General features: G+C 38.9%; 1 protein-coding gene across 1 annotated transcript in view; it reads right to left on the reverse strand.

The window, feature by feature from the left end:
* Positions 1-24842, reverse strand: part of LOC115213423 (coiled-coil domain-containing protein 170-like) — a 34887-nt gene extending 10045 nt beyond the window's left edge. The window contains exons 1-8 of the mRNA XM_029782389.2: positions 24513-24842; positions 16991-17061; positions 15100-15157; positions 14553-14648; positions 12295-12551; positions 10150-10300; positions 8334-8519; positions 805-1122 (exon numbers count right to left, since the gene is read on the reverse strand). Coding sequence (XP_029638249.2) covers positions 805-1122; positions 8334-8519; positions 10150-10300; positions 12295-12551; positions 14553-14648; positions 15100-15157; positions 16991-17061; positions 24513-24839 — 1464 coding nt within the window. The 5' untranslated portion in view covers positions 24840-24842. The remainder of the gene's footprint in view (positions 1-804; positions 1123-8333; positions 8520-10149; positions 10301-12294; positions 12552-14552; positions 14649-15099; positions 15158-16990; positions 17062-24512) is intronic.
* Positions 24843-25274: the final 432 nt, after the last annotated feature.

A 25274-nucleotide genomic window follows, 5' to 3' on the forward strand; every position in this document is an offset into this window, starting at 1 on the left:
ATTTCAGTCCTTTATCATCTCTTTTGTAAGGCTCGACATTTTAAGGGTTAATGCTGGGAAATGAGAGACCATGATAATTCAAAACAATGGTCCAGGCTCTGTTCATATTAAGAACCATTTGAATGAAGAGAATCATTTAATGTATCTGAGAAGCATGGTGTCTGCAACTGGAGGCAGAGAAGAAGACATTAGCAAAATGTAAGAGAAGATGGCTAGGCCGTATGTTAAGAAAATTAGGAGATGTTTTGCAAGACAAGCCTTCGATTGGAACCCTGAGAGAAGAGGAAGGCAGAATGTTTAAGGATCGCATGGCAGAGATCAGCAGAAGAGGAATGGAAAATGCCAGGGTTGACATGGGATCAAATGAAAATGGAATCATGGGAAAAAATATAATGGAAACTGCTGTTGAGAGCCAATATTCATTTATAGTATCTGAACATCATGATGTGTGTGTGTGTGTATATATACACTAGTACGAATAAAGATAAGGTGTGTGTGTGTGAGAGAGAGAGAGAGAGAGTGTATATGTGTGTATGTGTATATACACTAGTACGAATAAAGATAATGTGTGTGTGTGTGTGAGAGAGAGAGAGAGTGTGTGTATGTATGTGTGTAAGTATGTATGCATGCATGTATGTATATGGTTTTGTGTGTCAGAGAGAGAGAGAGCGAGTGTGTGTGTATGTATGTATGTATATGGTTTTGTGTGTGTGTGTGTATGTATGTCTATATACGTATGTTTCTATGTACATATGTATGCATGTGCGTGTATGTACATATGTGTGTATATAAATAACCCCTTACATTGCCATACTCTTGGTTTTTAAACATCAGCTGCTGGCATCTTTGTTTGATGTCCTCATCAGTTGCCTGTACGACATTACAGTGGTCAGTGAGGATTGTAGCTATCTGTTCCCTCAATAACAACAGTTGAGATTCAGTGGTCTTCATGCTCTGTCCAGATTGTCTCATGTCATGGTTCATCAAAGACATTTGGTTCTCTCGAAGTTTTAACTCATTCTGGCAACTGTCGAGAGCTCTTTGACAACTCAGCATCTGGTCCTTCAGATGGCTCAACTCTCTCTCTGCATTCTTTTTCATTTCAAGGGCATTATCGCGTTCCTTTTGAGGTCCCAGACAAAAACAAAATAGAAATACATTTATAAAAAAAAATAAGGAACACAATTTGAAGTTAACAGAAAGGAATAATAATAATAATGATAATAATAATAATAATAATAATAATAATGATAATGATAATGATAATAATAATAATAATAATAATAATTATAATAATAATAATAAATAGCTTAAATGGCTTATAAACACCTTTCACGTTGCAATAATAATGATAATGATGATGATAATAATATCAGGTTATCCCATAAGTTCTGTCCAAATTTTGAATAAAGAGAACAAGTGATAAAATGTTATATTTAATTGAAATTTAATCATCAATGTACTTTCCCTAATTATCTATGACTTCCTTCCATCTATTTACAAGCTTTTTAATCCCATCAATGTAAAACTCTTTTGGTTTCAAAGCGAAGAACTCTGAAATGTCAGTTTCGACCTCCTCCTGGCTTGTGAAAGTTATGTCCCCCAAATGATTCTGTAAACTACGAAACAAATGGTAATCTGAAGGAGCAAGGTCAGGAGAATAAGGTGGATGAGGAATTTTTTCCCAACCAAGTTCTTTGATCTTCTGTTGATATGATCTTTGCAGTGTGGGGTCACGCATTGTCCTGATGAAACGTCACTCCTTTTCGATTCACTAAAGCGGATCTTTAATAATTTATATTAAGGTTTTTATAATTGTATTCCTATCTTATATATATTGAATTTTAATGTATATATGTATGTTATTATGGTTCTTGTTTTGTTAAATAAATAAATAAGTCAACATTCTAATATCCGAAAGCTGATAAATCAACTAAATTGTTTCTCCATTTTCTTATTTGTATTATAAATTAATGGTAAAATATTTCTTTACCTTCACCCATTTAATACAATAAGTGAGTTCATTGCATTGCAATTAAAAATACTTGTGTATTAATAATTTGGGTATTATACCAACAGTATATTGGATAAGTATTATCCCTTAGTAGGTTGGATCCACAACCCCTAACTTACTATATATATATATATAGTAAATCCCAAGAAATGAAGAACAAACACAAAATAAGAAAAGGACATGGTACATGTAAAGTATTAGCAAATGCTCAGGGAAGGAAAGAAAGGTGGTTTAACGTTTCAAGCAAAGCTCTTCTTCAGAAACAGAGCAAAGTCCAATAGAAAAGCAAGATGAGGTAAATAAAAAAAAATGCCAACGGTTATATATATATATATGTATACACAAAATTAAGAGGAATGACCACTAAAGTGGACACCTAATATGCTCAACATAGATGTCAAATCGCCATTACCACAAAGAATGTGTTCTCAAGAAAAAAATCTCAGCAAAACGCCAAAATATAAAAATGAGCAATGCAAATGAAAATATACAAAATAAAAAAACGATTACCTACGTACCAATGGTTTCACTTGCGAAAATCTATGAATGCAAACACGCAGATATCTGCAAGATTGTCAGCGTAGTCTGTTGCTTACAAAACACAATTTCCAGAACTAGATTCAGAACACTCGACTGAAATTGAGCATCTATAAAGTTCTACAAATGCCCTCACTTTGGTGCACTGAGGCCAGAAATTATTCTGCAGTTAATAAATTTCAGCAGCCAAATTACCGGTTAGAGAACATTTTGTATTTAAAATTAAATAATAAGGGTAGAAATTGATATTAATTAATTAAAACCAGTGGCTTAGCATATTTAAAAAATCTTCAGATTTTTTAAATATGCTAAGCCACTGGTTTGAATTGATTAATATCAATTTCTACCCTTATATATATATATATATATATATCACACTGAAAGGTAGGTCTGGCGAGATAGTCGAGATGCTTGAACGGAGACGTGTTGATGTATGTTGTATGCAAGAAATAAGGTGGAGAGGAGGATCTGCTAGGTTCCTCACAGGCAAGGAACACAGGTACAAGATTTTCTGGGCAGGGAACACTGACGGGGTTGGTGGCGTGGGTATACTTATCACTGAGAAATGGATAGATAGAGTAATTGAGGTAATCAGAGTAAGTGACAGAATACTTAAGATTAGAATAGTGCTTCATAATAGATTAGCAACCATTATATCGGCCTATGCCCCTCAGCCAGGGCTACCCGATGGACAGAAAGACAGTTTCTATGACACCCTACTGCAGACCACCTCATTGACGAATGACAGGGACCTTCTCTTTGTGGCTGGTGATTTCAATGGGCATGTTGGACGACATGCTGGGGGCTTCCATGGCGTGCATGGAGGCTACGGTTATGGTTCCCGCAACGAGGAGGGAACTAGGCTGCTGGAGTTCTGCGATGCGAATAGTCTTATGATCTGCAACACTAACTTCAGGAAACCAACAAGCCACCTGGTCACCTACCGATTGGGCCGGCATACTAGCCAAATCAACTACATCCTTGCCAGAAAGGGAAAGATGGCTGCTTATAAATGCCAAAACCTTCCCAGGCGAAGAATGCACCCCACAACATAGACTGGTAGTTAGTGACTTTAGGATCAGGACTAAGAGGGCGACTAGAAGATGACCACATGGAGAAGAAGGGTCTGGAAGCTTAAAGACCCTGCGAATGGACAGAGATTTAGAGATATGTTACTTGAAGCCTTTGACGAAGTGGGAGGGGGTATAGCTACACATGGGGTAGAAGACAACTGGACGTTTCTGAGGGACAACCTGCTGAAAGCCGCTGACCAGATCTGTGGCTGGTGCAAAGTCCCCTTAAGACCCAAAATAACGTGGTGGTGGAACAATATTGTTGACAGGGCTATTAGACAAAAGAAACAGGCTTGGAAGGCCTGGAAGAACGGTGGTAGCAGGGAAGTGTATCAGACTGCCAGAAGGGAAGCTAGGAGACAGGTCTATCTAGCCAGAGGGGAAGCGGATAAAAGAAAATTTGCCAATGTCCTGCGCCGTGAGGATGAAAGACTTGAGGTATTTCGTGTTGCAAGACAGTGTGTGAGAGAGAATCGTGATGTGGTAGGAGAGAAATGTGTTCACATGGAGGATGGTTCACTTGCGCTAAATGAGGATGCAAAGAGAGAAGCTTGGAGACGCCACTATGAAAGGTTGCTGAATGAGGAAAATGAATGGGATAAAGAGAGTCTGCCGAATGTGACCCAACAGAGGGACCAGCTATCCGAGTTGATAGTTCCGTGGTAGCTAAGGCAATTAGAAGCATGAAGACAGGGAAAGCCCCAGGCCCATCAGGAATTACTGCAGAGATGCTCAAATATCTGGTAGTGTCGGCTATAGCATAGTCACCCGTATAGTTAACCAGGTGATACACGAAGGAGTCATACCCAATGACTGGTGTAGCAGCATAATAGTCAACTGCTACAAAGGTAAAGGCGATGCCCTAGATACAAATAACTACAGGGGCATCAAGCTGTTGGATCAGGTAATGAAGGTTACGGAGAGGGTTATAGCCCAGTTAATTAGAGAGAGAGTTAGCTTAGATGATATGCAGTTTGGGTTCGTGCCAGGGAAAAGTACTACTGATGCTATATTCCTGGTAAGACAGCTGCAGGAGAAATACCTAGCCAAAGGTAAGCCCTTGTACCTGGCTTTTGTTGACTTAGAGAAAGCCTTTGACAGGGTCCCCCGATCCCTTATCTGGTGGTCAATGAGGAAACTAGGGATAGATGAATGGTTAGTGAGAGCTGTGCGAGCCATGTACAGGACGCAGCTAGTAAGGTGAGTGTTGGCAACGAGTACAGTGAAGAATTCCGGGTAGAGGTTGGGGTCCACCAAGGTTCAGTCCTCAGCCCCCTCCTATTTATCATAGTCCTCCAGGCAATAACGGAAGAATTTAAGACAGGATGCCCCTGGGAGCTCCTATATGCTGATGACCTTGCTCTAATTGCTGAGTCACTATCAGAACTGGAGGAGAAGTTTCAGGTGTGGAAACAAGGATTAGAATCGAAGGGCCTTAGAATCAACCTAGCCAAACCAAAGTCCTAATAAGTAGGAAGGTGGACCAACCACAAACGACTTCAGGTAGATGGCCCTGCTCGATCTGTAGAAAAGGTGTAGGTAGAAACTCTATAAGGTGCACCAAGTGTAAGCTATGGACACATAAGAGGTGCAGCAATGTCAAAGGTAGGCTAACTGGGAAGATAGTTTTCGTATGTGGCAGATGCTCAGGAGAAATAAACACTGGAAATGTGCAGAGACCAACTTCTACCACGTTCCAGGGAGACAAACTAGAAGTAGTTGATAGCTTCCGCTACCTTGGAGACCAAGTTAGTAGCGGGGGTGGGTGTGCTGAAAGTGTAACTGCTAGAGTAAGAATAGCCTGGGCAAAGTTTAGAGAGCTCTTACCCCTGCTGGTGACAAAAGGCCTCTCGCTCAGAGTAAAAGGCAGACTTTATGATGCATGTGTACGTACAGCCATGCTACATGGTAGTGAAACATGGCCGTGACTGCTGAGGATATGCGTAAGCTCGCAAGAAATGAAGCCAGTATGCTCCGATGGATGTGTAATGTCAGTGTTCATAATCGTCAGAGTGTAAGTACCTTGAGAGAAAAGTTGAACCTAAGAAGCGTCAGTTGTGGTGTGCAAGAGAGACGGCTGCGCTGGTATGGTCATATGACGAGAATGGCTGAAGATAGTTGTGTGCAAAAGTGCTACACCCTAGCAGTTGAGGGAACCTGTGGAAGAGGTAGACCCAGGAAAACTGGGACGAAGTGGTGAAGCACGACCTACGAACTTTAGGTCTCACAAGGAAATGACTAGAGACCGAGACCTATGGAAGTATGCTGTGTGTGAGAAGACCCGCAAGACTAGTCAGGCCATAACCCGTGGCCCCTACCTAGGACGTAGTCAGTCCACCTGTGCATGCCTTCCTTCTTGTGACACTTGTGAAGACCTGTTGAGGCAAGTGAAAATAAAACAAAATCAAAATAGATGAACATCAATGGAATTTGTATCTTTGTGGTACCAGTGCCGGTGGCACACAAGAATACCATCCGAACGTGGGCGTAGCCAGTACCGCACCGACTGGCCTCCATGCTGTGGGCACGTAACAATTACCATCCAATCGTGGCCGATCACCAGCCTAATCTGGCTCCTGTGTCGGTGGCACATAAAAAAACACCATCCGAGCGTGGTCGTCTGCTAGCCTTGTCTGGCACCTGTGCCGGTGGCACATAAAAACACCATCCGAGCGTGGCCGTTCGCCAGCCTCGTCTGGCACCTGTGTCGGTGGCACATAAAAAAAACACCATCCGAGCGTGGTCATCTGCTAGCCTTGTCTGGCACCTGTGTCGGTGGCACATAAAAACACCATCCGAGCGTGGCCGTTCGCCAGCCTCGTCTGGCACCTGTGTCGGTAGCACATAAAAACACCATCCGAGCATGGTCGTCTGCTAGCCTTGTCTGGCACCTGTGTCGGTGGCACATAAAAACACCATCCGAGCGTGGCCGTTCGCCAGCCTCGTCTGGCACCTGTGTCGGTAGCACATAAAAACACCATCCGAGCGTGGTCGTCTGCTAGCCTTGTCTGGCACCTGTGTCGGTGGCACATAAAAACACCATCCGAGCGTGGCCGTTCGCCAGCCTCGTCTGGCACCTGTGTCGGTGGCACAAAAAAAAAAACACCATCCGAGCGTGGTCGTCTGCTAGCTTGTCTGGCAACTGTGTCGGTGGCACATAAAAACACCATCCGAGTGTGGCCGTTCGCCAGCCTCGTCTGGCACTGTGTCGGTGGCCACATAAAAAAACCATCAAGCGTGGTCGTCTGCCAGCCTTGTCTGGCACCTGTGTCGGTGGCACATAAAAACACCATCCGAGCGTGGCCGTTCGCCAGCCTCGTCTGGCACCTGTGTCGGTGGCACATAAAAACACCATCCGAGCGTGGTCGTCTGCAGCCTTGTCTGGCACCTGTGTCGGTGGCACATAAAAACACCATCCGAGCGTGCCGTTCGCCAGCCTCGTCTGGCACCTGTGTCGGTGGCACATAAAATCACCCACTACACTCTCGGAGTGGTTGGCGTTAGGAAGGGCATCCAGCTGTAGAAACACTGCCAGATCTGACTGGCCTGGTGCAGCCTTCGGGCTCCCCAGACACCAGTTGAACCGTCCAACCCATGCTAGCATGGAAAGCGGACGTTAAATGATGATGATGATGATGATGATATGGAAGAGGTAGACCCAGGAAGACCTGGGATGAAATGGTGAAGTACAACCTTCGAACATTAGGCCTCACCGAGGTAATGTGTAGTAACCGAGACTTTTGGAAATATGCTGTGCTTGAGAAGACCCAGCAAGCCAAATGAGACCATAACTTCATGACCTGTGCCAGGGGCATAACCAGCCCACTTGTGCATACCGTCCCTTCACTGGACACGGCTTGCGAAGACTTGTTGAGGCAAGTGAAATCGAAATCAAATTCGATGACTGGCATCTGTGCTAGGAAACACTAAGAGCACCATCTGAGTGTGATCGTTGCCAGAGTGGCTAACAGATGTCCGTGCCGGTGGCACATAAAAAGCACCATTCGAGTGTAATCGCTACTAGCATCGCCTTACTGGCGCTTGTGCTGGTGTGCATGCGGCACGTAAAAAAAACAGCATTTGGGCGTGGCCGTTGCCAGTACCGCCAGACTGGTCCTCGTGTCGGTGGCACATAAAAGCACCCAATACACTCTCAGAGTGGTTGGTGTTAGGAAGGGCATCCAGCTGTACATACTCTTGCCAGATCAAGATTGGAGCCTGGTGCAGTCAAATCGACCAACCCATGCTAGCATGGAAAGCAGACGTTAAACGATGATGATGATATATGATATTTACCATGTGAACTGCGATTAAAAAATACGAGAAAGATATGGTATATAATTTTTTTTATGCAAGGGTTCCTTGAGACATGTAATTTATTTTAAGGGTTACATAAGGGTAAAAAGGTTGAGAAACACAGCCCTACAGATTTTACGTAAAAAGCACCATCTGTCCGAGGCTGTTTGCCAGCTCCGTCTGGCACCTGTGCGGGTGGCACGTAAAAAGCACCCACTACACTCACGGAGTGGTTGGCGTTAGGAAGGGCATCCAGCCGTAGAAACTCTGCCAGATCAGACTGGGCCTGATGCAGCCTTCTGACTTCACAGACCCCGGTCGAACCATCCAACCCATGCTAGCATGGAAAGTGGATGCTAAATGATGATGATGATGATGATGATGATAATAAAAAGAAGCATAAAATTCTTTACCATTTTTAGACAATTCAGTTCATAAGAATTATGAGAAGACGTCTTTTGTTCTCGGCCAACTTCGGAAACCAGTCTCATTATGGTCTCCCGGCTTGCTTTGCTTTCCATCTCACTGTTGTTCAACAATTCAGTCAATGTGATCAGCTTCCCGCGAAGCATTGCGTTATCTTGGAAAGTATCTGAAAGCTGTTTCACAAATATTGGAATAAAATGTTCTTACATCAGTGGGTGGGTGTGTGGGGAACTACTGTTACACACATACAAACACAAACACACACATGCACACACCCATACACCCACACAAACACACACACACAAACAGCCACAAACACACACACACTCAAACACGCACAAACACACACACACAAACAGCCACAAACACACAAGCACACACAAACACACACATCCCAGACTGCACCTAAGAAGGTCCATCATCCGATTACAAAACACTAACCACTAACCTACCTACACTCTCCCTCTGCACCTCAGACATACAGCCTCCTCACTTTACCTTTTCTAATTCTACCTCAACAACTTCATCTAGACTACCTAATTGATACAATCCCTACTCAAGCACCCCTAACATACCCTTCTCTCCTCATTACATCACTGCTATAGCGTTTTGGCCCACCTCCAACACCCAGGCCTGTCACACATGGTGCAGAAAACGACTATGACATTCCACAAATTGACAAACGTTTCAACAACAGATATATATAATATATACCAGTTCAAACCACAGTGGAAATGTATAAAACAAAATGGTAATCTGTGCACTACATGAAGACATCATTAAGGTCTGCTTAACCTTCCCAATGCTACACCAATGGATGTATAAAGTATGGGAGGTTTTTCTGCCTCACCCTGTATTAAACCTTTTTACTCAGTTCTACCTTCCTGAAAACACTAACTCTCTGGAACTTTGTTTCCTGTCTTATCGACCTTGACAAAATGAAAGGTAAAGTTGAGCTTGGTGGAATATGAACCCAGATTGTAAAGAGATGAAGCAAATATGCTAAAACATATTATCCAATTCCCCAATGAATCTCTCATGCTTCTGCCCTCAACAATAACGATCTCTAATATATCCAAGGGTACACATATTGGGACTTTGAAGAATATGCACAAGTAAATTAAACAAGTGCAGGAGAGGCTGTGTGGTAAGTAGCTTGCTTACCAACCACATGGTTCCAGGTTCAGTCCCACTGTGTGGCACCTTGGGTAAGTGTCTTCTGCTATAGCCTTGGGTTGACCAAAGCCTTGTGAGTGGATTTGGTAGGCAGAAACTGAAAGAAGCCTGTCGTATATATGTATATGTATATATGCATGTGTGTGTGTGTATATGTTTGTGTCTGTGCTTGTTCCCCCAACATTGCTTGACAACTGGTGTGCTTACGTCCCCATAACTTAGTGGTTTGGCGAAAGAGGTCGATAGAATCAGTACTAGGCTTACAAAGAATAAGTCCTGGGGTCGATTTGCTCGACTAAAGGCAGTGCTCCAGCATGGCTGCAGTCAAATGACTGAAACAAGTAAAAGAGTAAAAGAGGTGTTTTTATTGACTGGATTGACAGAGGCCAAAGATGACCTGGGCCAGATTTGAGCTTAAAATATGAAAACTTTGGTCGACCACAGACTACGGTGGAAGACACATGTCTGTGGTGCTGCCCACTCAGATTGAAACTGGAACAACATAATTTCAAACGTAAATTTTCCAACCACACAGCCACACCTGTATCCAGGTGTTACATCAATGTCCAAAATAACAGATAAGTTACAAAGCAAAGACAGGTGCAACAAAAATTTTTTAAAAAGTACCTTGGCATAGAATGGTTCCAAATTATCGTAAGATATCAGAGAACCATCTTGGCTTCCAAGGATGCTGTTGGTCTTTGTTACAAGACCATTGAACTTCATCTGCCAATTCTGACTCTGCGACTCAGCTTGTTCACGTTCATCTAGCTGCTTGCTATAATATAAAGGACAGAAAGGCAACAATGATGACGATAATAATGATAATAATAATAATAATAATAATAATAATAATAATAATAATAATAATAATAATAATAATAATGATGATGATAATGACAAGAACAACAACAATAATTTATTTCTTTATTGCCCACTGGGGGCTAGGCATTGAGAGGGACAAACAAAGACAGACAAAGGGATTAAGTCGATTACATTGACCACAATGCGAAACTAGTACTTATTTAATCGAACCTAAAAGGATGAAAGACAAAGTCGACCTCGGCAGAATTTGACCTCAGATTGTTATGGTAGATGAAATACTGCTAAGCATTTTGCCCCAAATGCTAACGATTCTGCCAGCTCGATACCTTAATAATAATAATAATAATAATAAACAATTGGTGTAAAAGATGGGCTACAGCAAATATTCTGCTCAATATCACAGATTTGCTTGTCAGTTGTTTGACCATAGCCAGTTGAGCATGTCCCTTAGTGGCTGACGATATGTGCATCTCTGATCACGAGCAGAAGTAGTGGGGGGAGCATCATAGCCATGTGTTGAGAGGGATTCTTTGGGGTTTGAATAATTCACCTCTGAAAACATGGGTGTTTCGTTCAACATTCTTAAACAACCCTTATTCAGGGACCTTTTGATTGGGATGGGTTACTTGACCAGAAGAAAATTCTAACTGGGCCCCACCTGGAAGGTCATGTGCTGTTTATCTTGATATGAGATCACCTGTCTATTCTGATTTGTTCATTTAGAGTCCAGTTAACTTATAACTGGGATGGCTAGAGTGTTGATTCCTATTATCTTGTTTTTCGCATTGAATTCTGTTTTCAGTATTAATCTAACTCATCTATAGTATTCCTTTTTTAACTTCCCTTTAATTTGTGTGTGTTATATTATATCTAGTCCATTGATTCCTAAGTATTTGTATGTCTGGCTTTTGTCTAATTCTCTTATTTCATTTACTTTATCTAGTGTGTTGTTGCTATTCTTAACTAGTTTTCCTCATTTCAAGGTTGCTTTAGCGCATTTTTCTAAGCCAAATTTCATGCTTATTTCTTTGGTAAATCCATGTACTGTCTAAAGTAATGTTCCCAGCTGTTTATCATGTGTAGTATACAGTTTTAGCGCATCCATATATAAGAGGTGGCTAATTGTTTCGTCGTAACAGTTGTATCCACATCCATTTCTGTTTAGCATGTCAGATAAAGATGTCAGTGCCAAGCAGAAAAGGAGTTGAGAGAGTGTGTCTCCCTAGAATATTCCTCTTCTAATGGGCATGGCTTTGGTTTTAATGTGTCCCTTGTTTGTTATTATTATCATTATTATTATTATTATTATTATTATTGTTGTTGTTGTTGTTGTTGTTGTTGTTGTTATTATTATAATCTTTTTGTTCTGTTTCCATTCCTTGCTGAGTGTCTTCCTGACACCTAGGATAGAGAAACGCACTGTATACATTGGTAGGCCATTAAAATAAACACACCAGATTGTTCATGTGACAGAGAAAAAGGGGAAGAAAGACAGAGAGTAAAAATAAAAAATAAAAAAGTAAACGAAGAAAATAAAGAGGGAAAAAGTGAGAGATAATTCACAGTGGATGCTCTTCTCAATACATGTGACATAGTGGTTAAGACAATCTTTTGCAATTCCTGTATGGGTGGTAAGCCAGGGGTCATTGTTAAATTATTATTATTATTATTATTATTATTATTGACTGAGAGAGCAGTGCATGTCATGAAAGTGACACTGGGGTAAAATATACGAAGTCCAGTATACCCATCATGTCTGTTCTTGTTTGTCCCCTCGATGTTTAGCCTCTTGTGGGCAATAAAGAAATAAATATCATCTACTGACCAGAAAGATAAAAAAAAAAACTGGAGAACAGACTGTCATGGATGGAATACCTTAGAATTTTCTCAATCAGGATAGATGTGGCACTAAACAAAAATAATAACAATAACAATAATCGTTCTTACCGAAGTCTTGCTTCAAGATTCAGAATCTTATCTTGGAGTTCTCTGTTATCTTTCTGAAGGGTTGCTATAGCAATTTCTGCTCTGTTTGAAACAGACTCAAACTTATTGCTGCGATTCTCCAGTTCTTGAAAAGATTGCTTCAGAGTTTGAATTGTTTGCAATAAGTTGTTTTCTGTAGTTTTGCTAATGTCGAGTTGGTTTTGTAATTCTTTAATTTTCATATCCTTTTCATCCACATGGCTTTCATAATCTCGTAACTGAGTAAAAATTGAATGCAGCATCACATAGAGAGTATGTATTTATACATTGGGCACGTGATGTAAACTAAATATGTTTAACACTGGTGACTAGTGGTTGCTATAACAAGGTGTGTGCTACCATTGCTGAACTTATTACTCTGGCATACAAAGTAAGGTACCAAACCACTTATTAATTTACCAATCATGTTTTCCTAGCTTTAAAGTAGACAATTGTTCAACATTTGCTCTTAAACGTTTGCCATGATACAAAAATAACTGATACTCTTGAACAAGTTTAAATATTATCATGGGGATGGAAGCACTCCGTCGGTTATGACGATGAGGGTTCCGGTTGATCCGAATCAACGGAACAGCCTGCTCGTGAAATTAACGTGTAAGTGGCTGAGCACTCCACAGACACGTGCACCCTTAACGTAGTTCTTGGGGATATTCAGCGTGACACAGAGAGTGACAAGGCCGGCCCTTTGAAATACAGGTACAACAGAAACAGGAAGTAAGAGTGAGAGAAAGTTGTGGTGAAAGAGTACAGCAGGGATCACCACCAGGCCCTGCCGGAGCCTCGTGGAGCTTTAGGTGTTTTCGCTCAATAAACACTCACAATGCCCGGTCTGGGAATCGAAACCGCGATCCTATGACTGTGAGTCCGCTGCCCTAACCACTGGGCCATTGCGCCTCCACATCATGAATGGTATTGTGACACTGGAGCATCTGAATGGCATCTCATGAACAGACAACAGAAAACAACAAATAAACATCACAAACTCTATGATATTTAAATACATGATACGACTTTAAGCTGATTTTACCTTTATTACTGTATGTGTTTTATTGGATATGAAAACAGATAACAACCAGATTATATTATGATACCATAACAGCACAATTTTTAAAAAGAAAATTTCCCTTTTTTTTCTATGTGTGGACATGCAGTGCTTATTTAGCAGCCTGGAATGAACTTCCTTCTTAATTTTCATCATTATAACATTGGTGTTTGGAACTAAATAAAAAGTTCTCACATAATATTATAATGGAAGGTGTTAGCTTAAAAGTGCACACTTTAAAATTAAGTGTTTTGCAACTCTGAACCAGAAATTACTTTAGGCAGATGGGTAACAAAATTGTTAAATATTTTAGAGGGTAAATAGAAATTCTTGTAATCTGAAAGTCAATTCCATCAGGCCCCTGTAACAAACAATTGGTCATGCTAGTCTTATTAAGCTTTGTCTCAATTCATACACAAAAAAGAACTATCAAAACGTACAGTTCTATAAGAGAACATTACAACAAACAAGAGATTTTGGTTGGTTGCTGAGGAATGTAATTAGACTTAAATCATTGGATCTTCAGATTTAGACATTATCTTTTGTCTGAGAGCAAGGAAGACAGAGAAAGTGAAGTGGAATTGTCACTTCAGCTGCAAGCAATTAAAAAACTGAGAGTCCAATGCCAGGACATTTAAGTTCTACATTCCACATGGCAACCGCACCAAGCAGACTCTCCTGAAATGGTGCCATGACCATCAATGGTTTCTTTGGATTTTGAATTTTACATGACGTTGAAATAAAGTTGCATCCATAGGCGCAGGAGTGGCTGTGTGGTAAGTAGCTTGCTAACCAACCACATGGTTCCGGGTTCAGTCCCACTGTGTGGCATCTTGGGCAAGTATCTTCTGCTATAGCCCCGGGCCGACCAATGCCTTATGAGTGGATTTGGTAGACGGAAACTGAAAGAAGCCTGTCGTATATATGTATATATATATATGTGTGTGTGTGGGGGGGAGGGGGTTGTGCGTTTGTGTTTGTCTACCTAGCATTGCTTGACAACCGATGCTGGTGTGTTTATGTCCCCGTCACTTAGTGGTTCGGCAAAAGAGACCGATAGAATAAGTACTGGGCTTACAAAGAATAAGTCCCGGGGTCGATTTGCTCGGCTAAAGGCGGTGCTCCAGCATGGCCGCAGTCAAATGACTGAAACAAGTAAAAGAGTAAAAGAGTATACCTGAGATGCCAATTTCTCATTTTTGATTTGGAGGTTGGCAAGTTCCGAATGTGTTCGGTCGAGCTTCTGTTGCTCAATCTGTGAAAGACTGTTAGTCTGGAACAGAAGGAGAGAGATTACATAGATTAAAATAATAATAATAATAATGAAATTATTGTATACAGTGCTCAGGTGCACCACAACTTGTCATAAAGTGCATATAAAGTACATGCAGTAATGTAAAAATGTCTGGAAAGCGAACAATGTATGAGTCAGATACATGCCTGTGTGTGTATGGAGGGGAGAAAATCAGGTGTAGTGTTGGCGAATCTCAGAAAGCATGGAAGTTTTGAAGGATGCAGTGCTCCGACAGTGAATGATGTTAATGATTCAACTAATGAATGGGGTATGAGTGAAAGCATTAATATAAAGAGGGAGGAAATATAACTTTAAACTTATTGGTATAATAATAAAATCAGTTTGTAATATGTAAGATCATTACCACCTTTAGTTAAATAATTAATGTCGTTAGGTATAAATCACTTGTAGAAAATGAAATATTACTTACAACATAAGCGTCAAAATATTTACTTGGAGACTTTGATATATGAGCAGCATCATCAACACTGGAAGAAGATAAGCAAAAAATAATTGGAAATGCTAATATAGTGGTCACGGCAGCGCAGTATAATTATAGGCGCAGGAGTGGCTGTGTGGTAAGTAGCTTGCTAACCAACCACATGGTTGCGGGTTCAGTCCCACTGCGTGGCATCTTGGGCAAGTGTCTTCTGCTATAGCCCCGGGCCGACCAATGCCTTGTGAGTGGATTTGATAGACGGAAACTAAAAGAAGCCTGTCGTATATATGTATATATATATGTGTGTGTGTGTGTGTGTGTGGCTTTGTGTGTGTGTGTTTGTCCCCCTGGCATTGCTTGACAACCGATGCTGGTGTGTTTACGTCCCCGTCACTTAGCGGTTCGGCAAAATAGACCGATAGAATAAGTACTGGGCTTAAAAAGAATAAGTCCCGGGGTCAATTTGCTCGACTAAAGGTGGTGCTCCAGCATGGCTGCAGTCAAATGACTGAAACAAGTAAAAGAGTAAAAGAGAGAGTAAAGAGCATAGATATTACTTCATTAAATATTCTACTCATTATATTATGATTTTCATGGGGAGGAGGATGTTGCTGCCAGTTTTCTTACATGTCTCAAATTGTGATATTTTACAGTTAAATGCCTTTGGCCTCTACTTCTACTGGGTCGCTTTGCTTGACTAAAGGTGGTGCTCAAGCATGGCCACAGTCAAATGACTGAAACAAGTAAAAAAGTACATAAATACTGAACAGTATATGTAAAGGATAAAATCCTTTTAAGTGCAGAAAATCCTAACCCAGCAACCAACCATGAGGATTGAACCCACACCCCTCCAATATCCAGTTGTAGTGGTCTACCCTTTAAGCTAAGTTCTACAATACATTTCAATGCTTCAAAAACCAAACTTATGTTTGTTTACATACGACATAATCTACACGACATCTAGCATTTCTGGATGACTTTATAACTTCTAAAATTGCAGAAGAATTTACCACTTGGAAGTTTAGCTTAAAGTGTAGAGCACTCCAACCGGATATTGGAGAGGTGACAGGCAAATTTTCCTGCTCTTAAAATGATTTTATCCTTTTTATATACTGCTTGGTATTTACATACTCTTTACTCTTTTACTTGTTTCAGTCATTTGACTGCGGCCATGCTGGAGCACCGCCTTTTTTAATCGAGCAAATTGACCCCGGGACTTATTCTTTTGTAAGCCCAGTACTTATTCTATCGGTCTCTTTTGCCGAACTGCTAAGTAACGGGGACATAAACACACCAGCATCGGTTATCAAGCAATGCTAGGGGGACAAACACAGACACACAAACACACGCACACATATATATATGTACATATATACGACGGGCTTCTTTCAGTTTCCGTCTACCAAATCCACTCACAAGGCTTTGGTCGGCCCAAGGCTACAGTAGAAGACACTTGCCCAAGGTACCATGCAGTGGGACTGAACCCGGAACCATGTGGTTGGTAAACAAGCTACTTACCACACAGCCACTCTTGCGCCTATGTTGAAAAAAATATATATTGTTCTACAATACTGAATTTGTTTTCGATCAGGTGTTAATTGTTTCTGATATTTTAGTAGAATAAAACTAATTAGTAAAATTAACTAACTAATTAATTTGATAATAATGTCTATGTGACAACAACTAATTCCGTTTCATGGTTGAATAGTTTGTGAATCACATCATCCATGTGTAACATCTAACTACATCTCATATATTATGACCTGTATCATTGATAGACATTACATGCCTAAACATGTGTGTAACGATATCTCCTGTTATTGATCATGGACTAGCAGGACTGGTTGCATGCGAAACTCGCTTAAGTTTTTACTGGACTTACCTTGTTAATTGTTGAATGAGATTGTCCTTCTTTGCCATTTCTTCTTTGAAAGATTTCAGCTGCTCTTGCAACTAGAAATAAGCATTTTTAGAAAATTCATGCAACTTCAAAAATAACAAACATTAGTTACAAAGTATAAAATTAACTCACAATATTGTAAATATTGAAATAAATTGATTTCGCTTGAAATTCTATAAGTTTTCAAAAGTGATTTAGCACTGACCACTATATGTTTCCTTGTGACTTTGGAAAACACGTTATGATATTTTCTTTAGTTCCCTCAGCTGGAGTAGAGGAAATATTACATAGGGTGGCTGAAATAGAATAGTATCCAATCTTGTATTTTCTTGTTTCTTCCTTACTTAATCCTACAAAATCTGGGATTGAGAATTGGTCTTATGGATTATTATAAGTCATAAAAGGCTTAATTCCTTAATTCTTTCTAGTCAGTACTAGAATAGCAAATTTTTATCTTGACAGTCTATGAACATGTAACTCATTATAAAATGTAAGCACATTATACTACTACTACTACTACTAATAATAATAATAATAATAATAATAATGATAATAATAATAATAATAATAATAATAATAATGATAATAATAATAGAAATAATAATAATAATAATAATAATAATAATAATAATAATAATAATAATAATAATAATCTTGGTATAAAAGATGGGCTACAGCAAACATTCTGCTCAATACCACAAATTTGCTTGTCAGTTGTTTGACCATAACCAGTTGAGCATGTCCCTTAGTGGCTGACGATATGTGCATCTCTGATCACGAGTAGAAGTAGTGGGAGAGCATCATAGCCATGTGTTGAAAGGAATTCTTAGAGGTTTGGATAATTCACCTCTGGAAACATGGGTGTATCGTTCAACATCCTTAAACAATCCTTATTCAGGGACCTTTTGAGCAGGATGGGTTACTCGACCAGAAGAAAATTGTAACTGGGCCCCACCTGCAAGGTCATGTGCTGTTTATCTTGATATGAGATCATTATACTGTGCACATATGGTTGTGATGCATGTGCCTGGTGTACCCTTATCAAACGGTCAGTCATGATGGGTATATTGGGCTTCGTATATTTGTGCCCCAGTGTCACTTTGATGGCATGCACTGCTCTCTCACTGAATAATAATAATAATAATAATAATAATAATAATAATGATAATAATAATAATGATAATAATAATGATAATAATAATAATAATAATAATAATAATAATAATAATAATAATAATAATAATAGTAGTAGTAGTAGTAGTAGTAGTAGATGTGGCATTTCTGTTTCTATTGTGCGGATTAGATCAGTAAGTGAAGTCTTAAGCAAGTTCAAAAAATCGCTTTAGTGTCCACATTTGCATATTTATCAAATCACAACTGAGAATGTTGAAACTTAACCAGTGTTACAAACTTCGTGTTCTAGAAGCTTAAATTCATCCTAATAGAATAGATAATATATATTTGTTATTAGTTTTATTGAAACACTTTGGAAAAGGAGATATTTCCAAGATGAAATGATGTTAATATTTAGTTTTAATTCTTAGCAAGAGATTTTCATTTTGCAGGCATTACTAATGATTTTAAGGAAAGCATCAACATTCTTATTCACATCCACATAAATTATAAATATAGAATCTGACTGTTAGGAGACAAACAGAGCTGAAGCAGTGAATGTATGTCATTGAAGAGGTTACAAATAGTAGCAAAAGGACTCTGATGAATCTGGCTGATTTATTGATTGACCGACACAGTTTCAATTTCTGGGGCTGGTACTTAGTTTATCAAACCCAAAAGGATGACAGACAAAGTTAACTTCAGCAGAATTTGGACTCCAAACGTAGACGGACAAAATGCCACTAAGCATTTTGTATGGCATCTCATCACCTTTACTTGACTAATAATAATAAAAGAAGTGAAAAAGAACCAGTGTGTGTTTCTTATTTGTATAATGACCCTCCCATGATACAACAACATCAACAACACTTCATATTTACAATTTCATATAAATCTACAGACTTCTAGCCATGTCAAAAATATACTACAACATCTCATGAACATAACTAACCTTCTTATGATTAGGAGCACTCCGTCGGTTACGACAATGAGGGTCCCAGCTGATACGATCAACGGAACAGCTTGCTCGTGGAATTAACGTGCAAGTGGCTGAGCATTCCACAGACACGTGTACCCTTAACGTAGTTCTCGAAGAGATTCAGCGTGACACAGAGTGTGACAAGGCTGGCCCTTTGAAATACAGGTACAACAGAAACAGGAAGAAAGAGTGAGAGAAAGTTGTGGTGAAAGAGTACAGCAGGGTTCACCACCACCCCCTGCAGGAGCCTTGTGAAGCTTTAGGTGTTTTCGCTCAATAAACACACACAATGCCCGGTCTGGGAATCGAAACCGCGATCCTACGACCGCGAGTCCGCTGCCCTAACCACTTGGCCATTTCGCCTCCACCTTCTTATGATTAGGATGTAGAACTGTAATGTACCAAACCACTTATTAATTTACCAATCATATTTCTCAAGCCTTTAAGTAAACAATCGTTCAACATTTGCTCTTGAACATTTGCCATGATACAAAAATAACTGATACTCTTGAACAAGTTTAAACATTATCATGAATGGTATTGTGACACTGGAGCATCTGAATGGCATCTCATGAACAGACAACAGAAAACAACGAATTAATTTAACAGTTTAGCAGCATACACTGTTTAATGATATTTATTGCTGCGTTTGTTTTTTTTCAAATTGAAGGACAGATCAATAAATTCAGATATAAAATTATTGATTTTCAATTCTACATATTTCTAAACATTTGAAATAATTCCTCAGAAGCATCACCACAAACACTCCTACCATAATTACAGTCTTTCTCTCCTTCAATAATATTACTTTGCGTGGCATCTTGGGCAAGTGTCTTCTGCTATAGCCCCGGGCCGACCAATGCCTTGTGAGTGGATTTGGTAGACGGAAACTGAAAGAAGCCTGTCGTATATATGTATATATATATATGTGTGTATATATATATATATGTATATATAAGCGAGAAAGAAGCAACAAGAATGGATAGGTTTTTAGTACGATCGTTTCATACAAGGACAGGTTTTATTAAAAGTTGCAAAGATTACAGCATATAAACGAGTCCCGTACTCATCAGCTAAAATACATGTAAGTTCTCTAGACATCCTAGTGTTTGAGGCTATACTCATGAAGTAATGTAGATAATTAAAGTTCTTTAAAGATGATGTACAGTCTTATCACAGAATTTTAAAAAAGTTTTGATAGCATCACAGAGAAGGTGACCTAATCCATATGAATTTCCATAGATATGATGAGGGATTATATACTCACAGAAGACAAATTTATCCATTGTTAATTACAATGAGGTGGGTCTCAATTCCTGCTTATTAGCATTACAGAGAGGGTGAATTAATCCTTTGTATATATGCACAGATTCCAATGGTGTAGATGTAAATTTCCAGAGAAATGGAGATGAATTTCATATTCACAGGCGATAAATTTTACAATGGTTGAACACAATGAGGTAGGTATCAATCCTTGTTATATGATTAGGTGTTTGCCACATTAATCACATTACTGCTATTCACAAGAGGCTGTAGCTATTTAACTCTTAGAGGCTGAAGGGCTTACTAGATCGGCCAAGAATAGAGAAGGGAATAGAGGAAAAGAGAGAAAATAATGGAGGAGGAGCAAAAAGGGGGGGGGGGAAAGGGGGACTAAAAGAGAAGAGAACAGGAAACATTATTTTCTCTCTCTTCCTCTATTCCCTTCTCTATCTTGGCCGATCTAGTAAGCCCTTCAGCCTCTAAGAGTTAAATAGCTACAGCCTCTTGTGAATAGCAGTAATGTGATTAATGTGGCAAACACCTAATCATATAACAAGGATTGATACCTACCTCATTGTGTTCAACCATTGTAAAATTTATCGCCTGTGAATATGAAATTCATCTCCATTTCTCTGGAAATTTACATCTACACCATTGGAATCTGTGCATATATACAAAGGATTAATTCACCCTCTCTGTAATGCTAATAAGCAGGAATTGAGACCCACCTCATTGTAATTAACAATGGATAAATTTGTCTTCTGTGAGTATATAATCCCTCATCATATCTATGGAAATTCATATGGATTAGGTCACCTTCTCTGTGATGCTATCAAAACTTTTTTAAAATTCTGTGATAAGACTGTACATCATCTTTAAAGAACTTTAATTATCTACATTACTTCATGAGTATAGCCTCAAACACTAGGATGTCTAGAGAACTTACATGTATTTTAGCTGATGAGTACGGGACTCGTTTATATGCTGTAATCTTTGCAACTTTTAATAAAACCTGTCCTTGTATGAAACGATCGTACTAAAAACCTATCCATTCTTGTTGCTTCTTTCTCGCTTATAATCACCCCACATTACTGTATTGTTAAATCAGTATAGTTTTTTTTGGTGCATCTAAGTTAGGTACCATATTCAAGTAAATTTTTTTAAATTAACTTGAATCTTTATTGCTCTTTGAATATATGTATATATATATATAAAGGCGGCGAGCTGGTAGAAACGTTAGCACGCCGGGCGAAATTCGTCTGTCGTTACGTTCCGAGTTCAAATTCCGCCGAGGTCGACTTTGCCTTTCATCCTTTCGGGGTCGATAAATTAAGTACCAGTTACGCTGGGGTCGATGTAGTCGACTTAATCCCTTTGTCTGTCCTTGTTTGTCCCCTCTGTGTTTAGCCCCTTGTGGGTAGTAAAGAAATATATATATATGTGTGTGTGTCTGTGTTTGTCCCCCTAGCATTGCTTGACAACCGATGCTGGTGTGTTTACGTCCCCGTAACTTAGCGGTTCGGCAAAAAGAGACCGATAGAATAAGTACTGGGCTTACAAAGAATAAGTCCTGGGGTCGATATGCTCGACTAAAAAAGGCGGTGCTCCAGCATGGCCACAGTCAAATGACTGAAACAAGTAAAAGAGTAAAAGAGTAAAAGAGTAAAGGAAATCATTTTCTTTGTGTCAAATTGCCACTCCCACCTCTCTCTCCCACCTACCTGAGAGAACCACCTAATTAGATCTGTTGTAATGAAGTCAAAAGTACTTCTGGATATTGATATTTTTTTTTATTTCACTCAATGAAGACACAGACCCACAGTTTTTATGGACCTTCTCAGACTAGAGATACCAACATATCTGACCTTCAGTATAAATAAGGCCCTGCAGGTTTCCTTATGGGGCGTTATTTAATATCCTAGTTGCAATTATCATATATAGGGATACATAATTATTATTATTATTATATTATTATTATTATTATTATTATAAAAAAAGGAAAAAAATCTCCCTAGGCTAAGTGGGAGAGAGGTAGTTTTATACCAAGTGTTGGGGGTCAAAGAATGATAGGACAAGCACAAGAGTCTTGCTATAGTGAATACACCTGATTATATATACACTTTAGATGAGTTGTAGTGCACCTTAGCACTGTACACAATTATTATTATTATTATTATTATTATTATTATTATTATTATTATTATAATCCCTTGGTCCCTCTCCAATTGTAGATGAAACTCAGGATAAGGGAATGTTTGAGTCTTTTTTGTTTACCTTTTAGTCAGGAGGGATGTTAGTGCCCATATTTCTTTAGGGAGCGTCTGATGAGAGAGAATAATGAGAGAGAGAAAGAGAGAGAGAGAGAGATCCTCGAAGCAAAGATTTGGCCCAAACATCATCACTGGCACCCTGGGTACTTGCAACAGACTGGACTCTATTAAAAGCACCCACGGTGCCAGGGATGATGTTTAACCAGGGGTTTGAACTTTCTCTGCTAAGACCATGAATGTTATGAATGAAATATAATAATCAGAATCAGAGATGAAAACAAAATCACGGACTTGGCTTGACTGGAGCTCGGCTTCCATTTCACAGAACAAACACAAAGGTAAAACAGTCATCATTTAGAATTTAATCCCATTTAGAAGTTTAAAAAGTTGGCAATCCTTCGTTATTGGTACACGATGTCATTCACCCACACAACCTTCCCTCGTGTCATAGGTAAAGAGTCTAGGATGAAAAAGAGGTGAGTGACGTCATCTCCTCATACCGACAATCTGTAGACCAATACTGAAAGAATGCTAAAAAGTTAGACAGTGCCGTGTTGTGAAGTATTATTTCCAACTTGCTTTACTTGTTTTTAAAATCAGTTTTCTTTTTATTTTCCATGTTTACAATTTCACTAACATATTATTTACATTTACTAATACAAAAATTCTCTTCTAAAATAATTATTTTTATTATATTTCCATTTATAAAATACGTAATCTTCTTAACCCTTTTGTTATTGCATTTATTTACAGAGGCTCTGTTTCTTCCAATTAATTTTAAATATAACAAAGGATTTAGTAAAATATCTTAGTTATCATTCAGCTAGTGTTAGGAACATAAATTGCGACTAAGGTTTGGTGGAAGATTTTGATTCAAAACATATGAAAACAAAACATTTCTACTACAGAGCCAGAAGCGGTTTCAGCCAGGTTGGTATCAAAAGGGTTAAGAATTGTTTCTCTATTATATATTTTAACCCTTTTGTTACCATATTTCTGTTGAGATGCTCTGTGGTGTTTCTTCCAATTAATTTTAAATATAACAAAGAATTCAGTAAAATAACTTAGTTAACATTAAGCTAGTGTTAGGAACATAAATTGTGACTAAGGTTTGGTGGAAGATTTTGATTCAAAACTTATGAAAACAAAACATTTTATACTCGGAGCCAGAGCAGGTTTCAGCCAGGTTGGTAACGAAAGGGTTAAGTAGCTTAAATCTTGTGCAGGCTATAAGCTCAAGACTCGCGGAAGAAGGAAATATATTTATAATGAACAGACAGGCTATCACTTGTACATGTGCGGCCGAGTGAAACATTTATGTCTGCATTCATCGACGGTTCATGTTAACCATAGTTACTGAAGATAAAATCCGGAGAGATAATGATATCAACACCACACACAAACATCGATTTGATTTCCACCCATAAAACTTCACACACATATATATATATATATGTATGTATGTATGTGTGTGTGTGTATTTATGTATGTATATGTGTATGTTTATAGACCTGGTGGCGTAGAGGATATTGCCCTGGACCTCTTTGTCCAATCCACCTGTCAGGCAAAATATCAAGGTACGTCCTTACAATACTATTGTAGTGTGGGGTCATCCCATCTTGCTGAAAATAAAACTCCACGTCTTCATCGTTCTCTTGAATGCTGCATATAACAGATTGTCACAGCAAATTCAAGTATATAGAACCAGTCACAGTTCCATCCAAAAAAAAAAAAAGAATGGTCCACACACGCAGAAAAAGACAAAGATCAATATGGAAGCCAAAAATTGCTTTTCGAAGTTCATAGATATTTACGAGAATTGGGTCTGGTTTTAGTAAGAAAAAGAACACACTTGAAATATTTAAAAAAATGGACTCACATCTAGCATACTTCGTCTTGTTTGTGAAGGAGATGGGGGCCTTAAGGAATGGCTGTCCATTTTCGATAACACATTTGTGGAATTACTCCGAAAAGGCAGAGCGTCTTCTGTTGATCGAGCAGCAGATATGCGGGTAAGTGTTGCCCCAGCATGACCGTTCCACGTGTTAGACAATGATGGTAATTTTTCTTGACCCACAGAATCTTTGAGATAACTTGTCATCATTCGACTTAATAATCGTAAAGTGATGTTGATGTCGCGGTGCCAGGTGTGACTATGTTGTGATGTGATGATTCGTATTGCTTTAAGGTAAACAGTGGTAGTCATAGCAACCGGTAAACACACGGTGACAAAATACACGGAAATAGGTCAGCAGGTGATTGCGTGGGTATAAATTAAGAAGGGAGATCACTCTAAATACATGACGGAATTATTTCCCTTGAAAATTTATTGCTTCATAAATAACATTGCTTAAAGATCAAAATATTCAGATCTACTGTTTTTTCTCCTCTTTCGAAGAGCATCGTGCTACATGTGACAGCGTCATTTTTAATGATGATGGAATATCTATATAAAATGAGTTTCTTCTCTCTTAACTAACAGATACATACCAACGTACATTTATACATATATACGTACATCCATACATACATATCTACATACATACCTACGTACAGACACATATTTGTTTCTGAGATTATTATTATTATTATTATTATTATTATTATTATTACTATTATTATTATTATTATTATTCAGTAG

Source organism: Octopus sinensis, linkage group LG6 (genome assembly GCF_006345805.1).
Source record: "Octopus sinensis linkage group LG6, ASM634580v1, whole genome shotgun sequence".
NCBI lineage: Eukaryota > Metazoa > Mollusca > Cephalopoda > Octopoda > Octopodidae > Octopus > Octopus sinensis.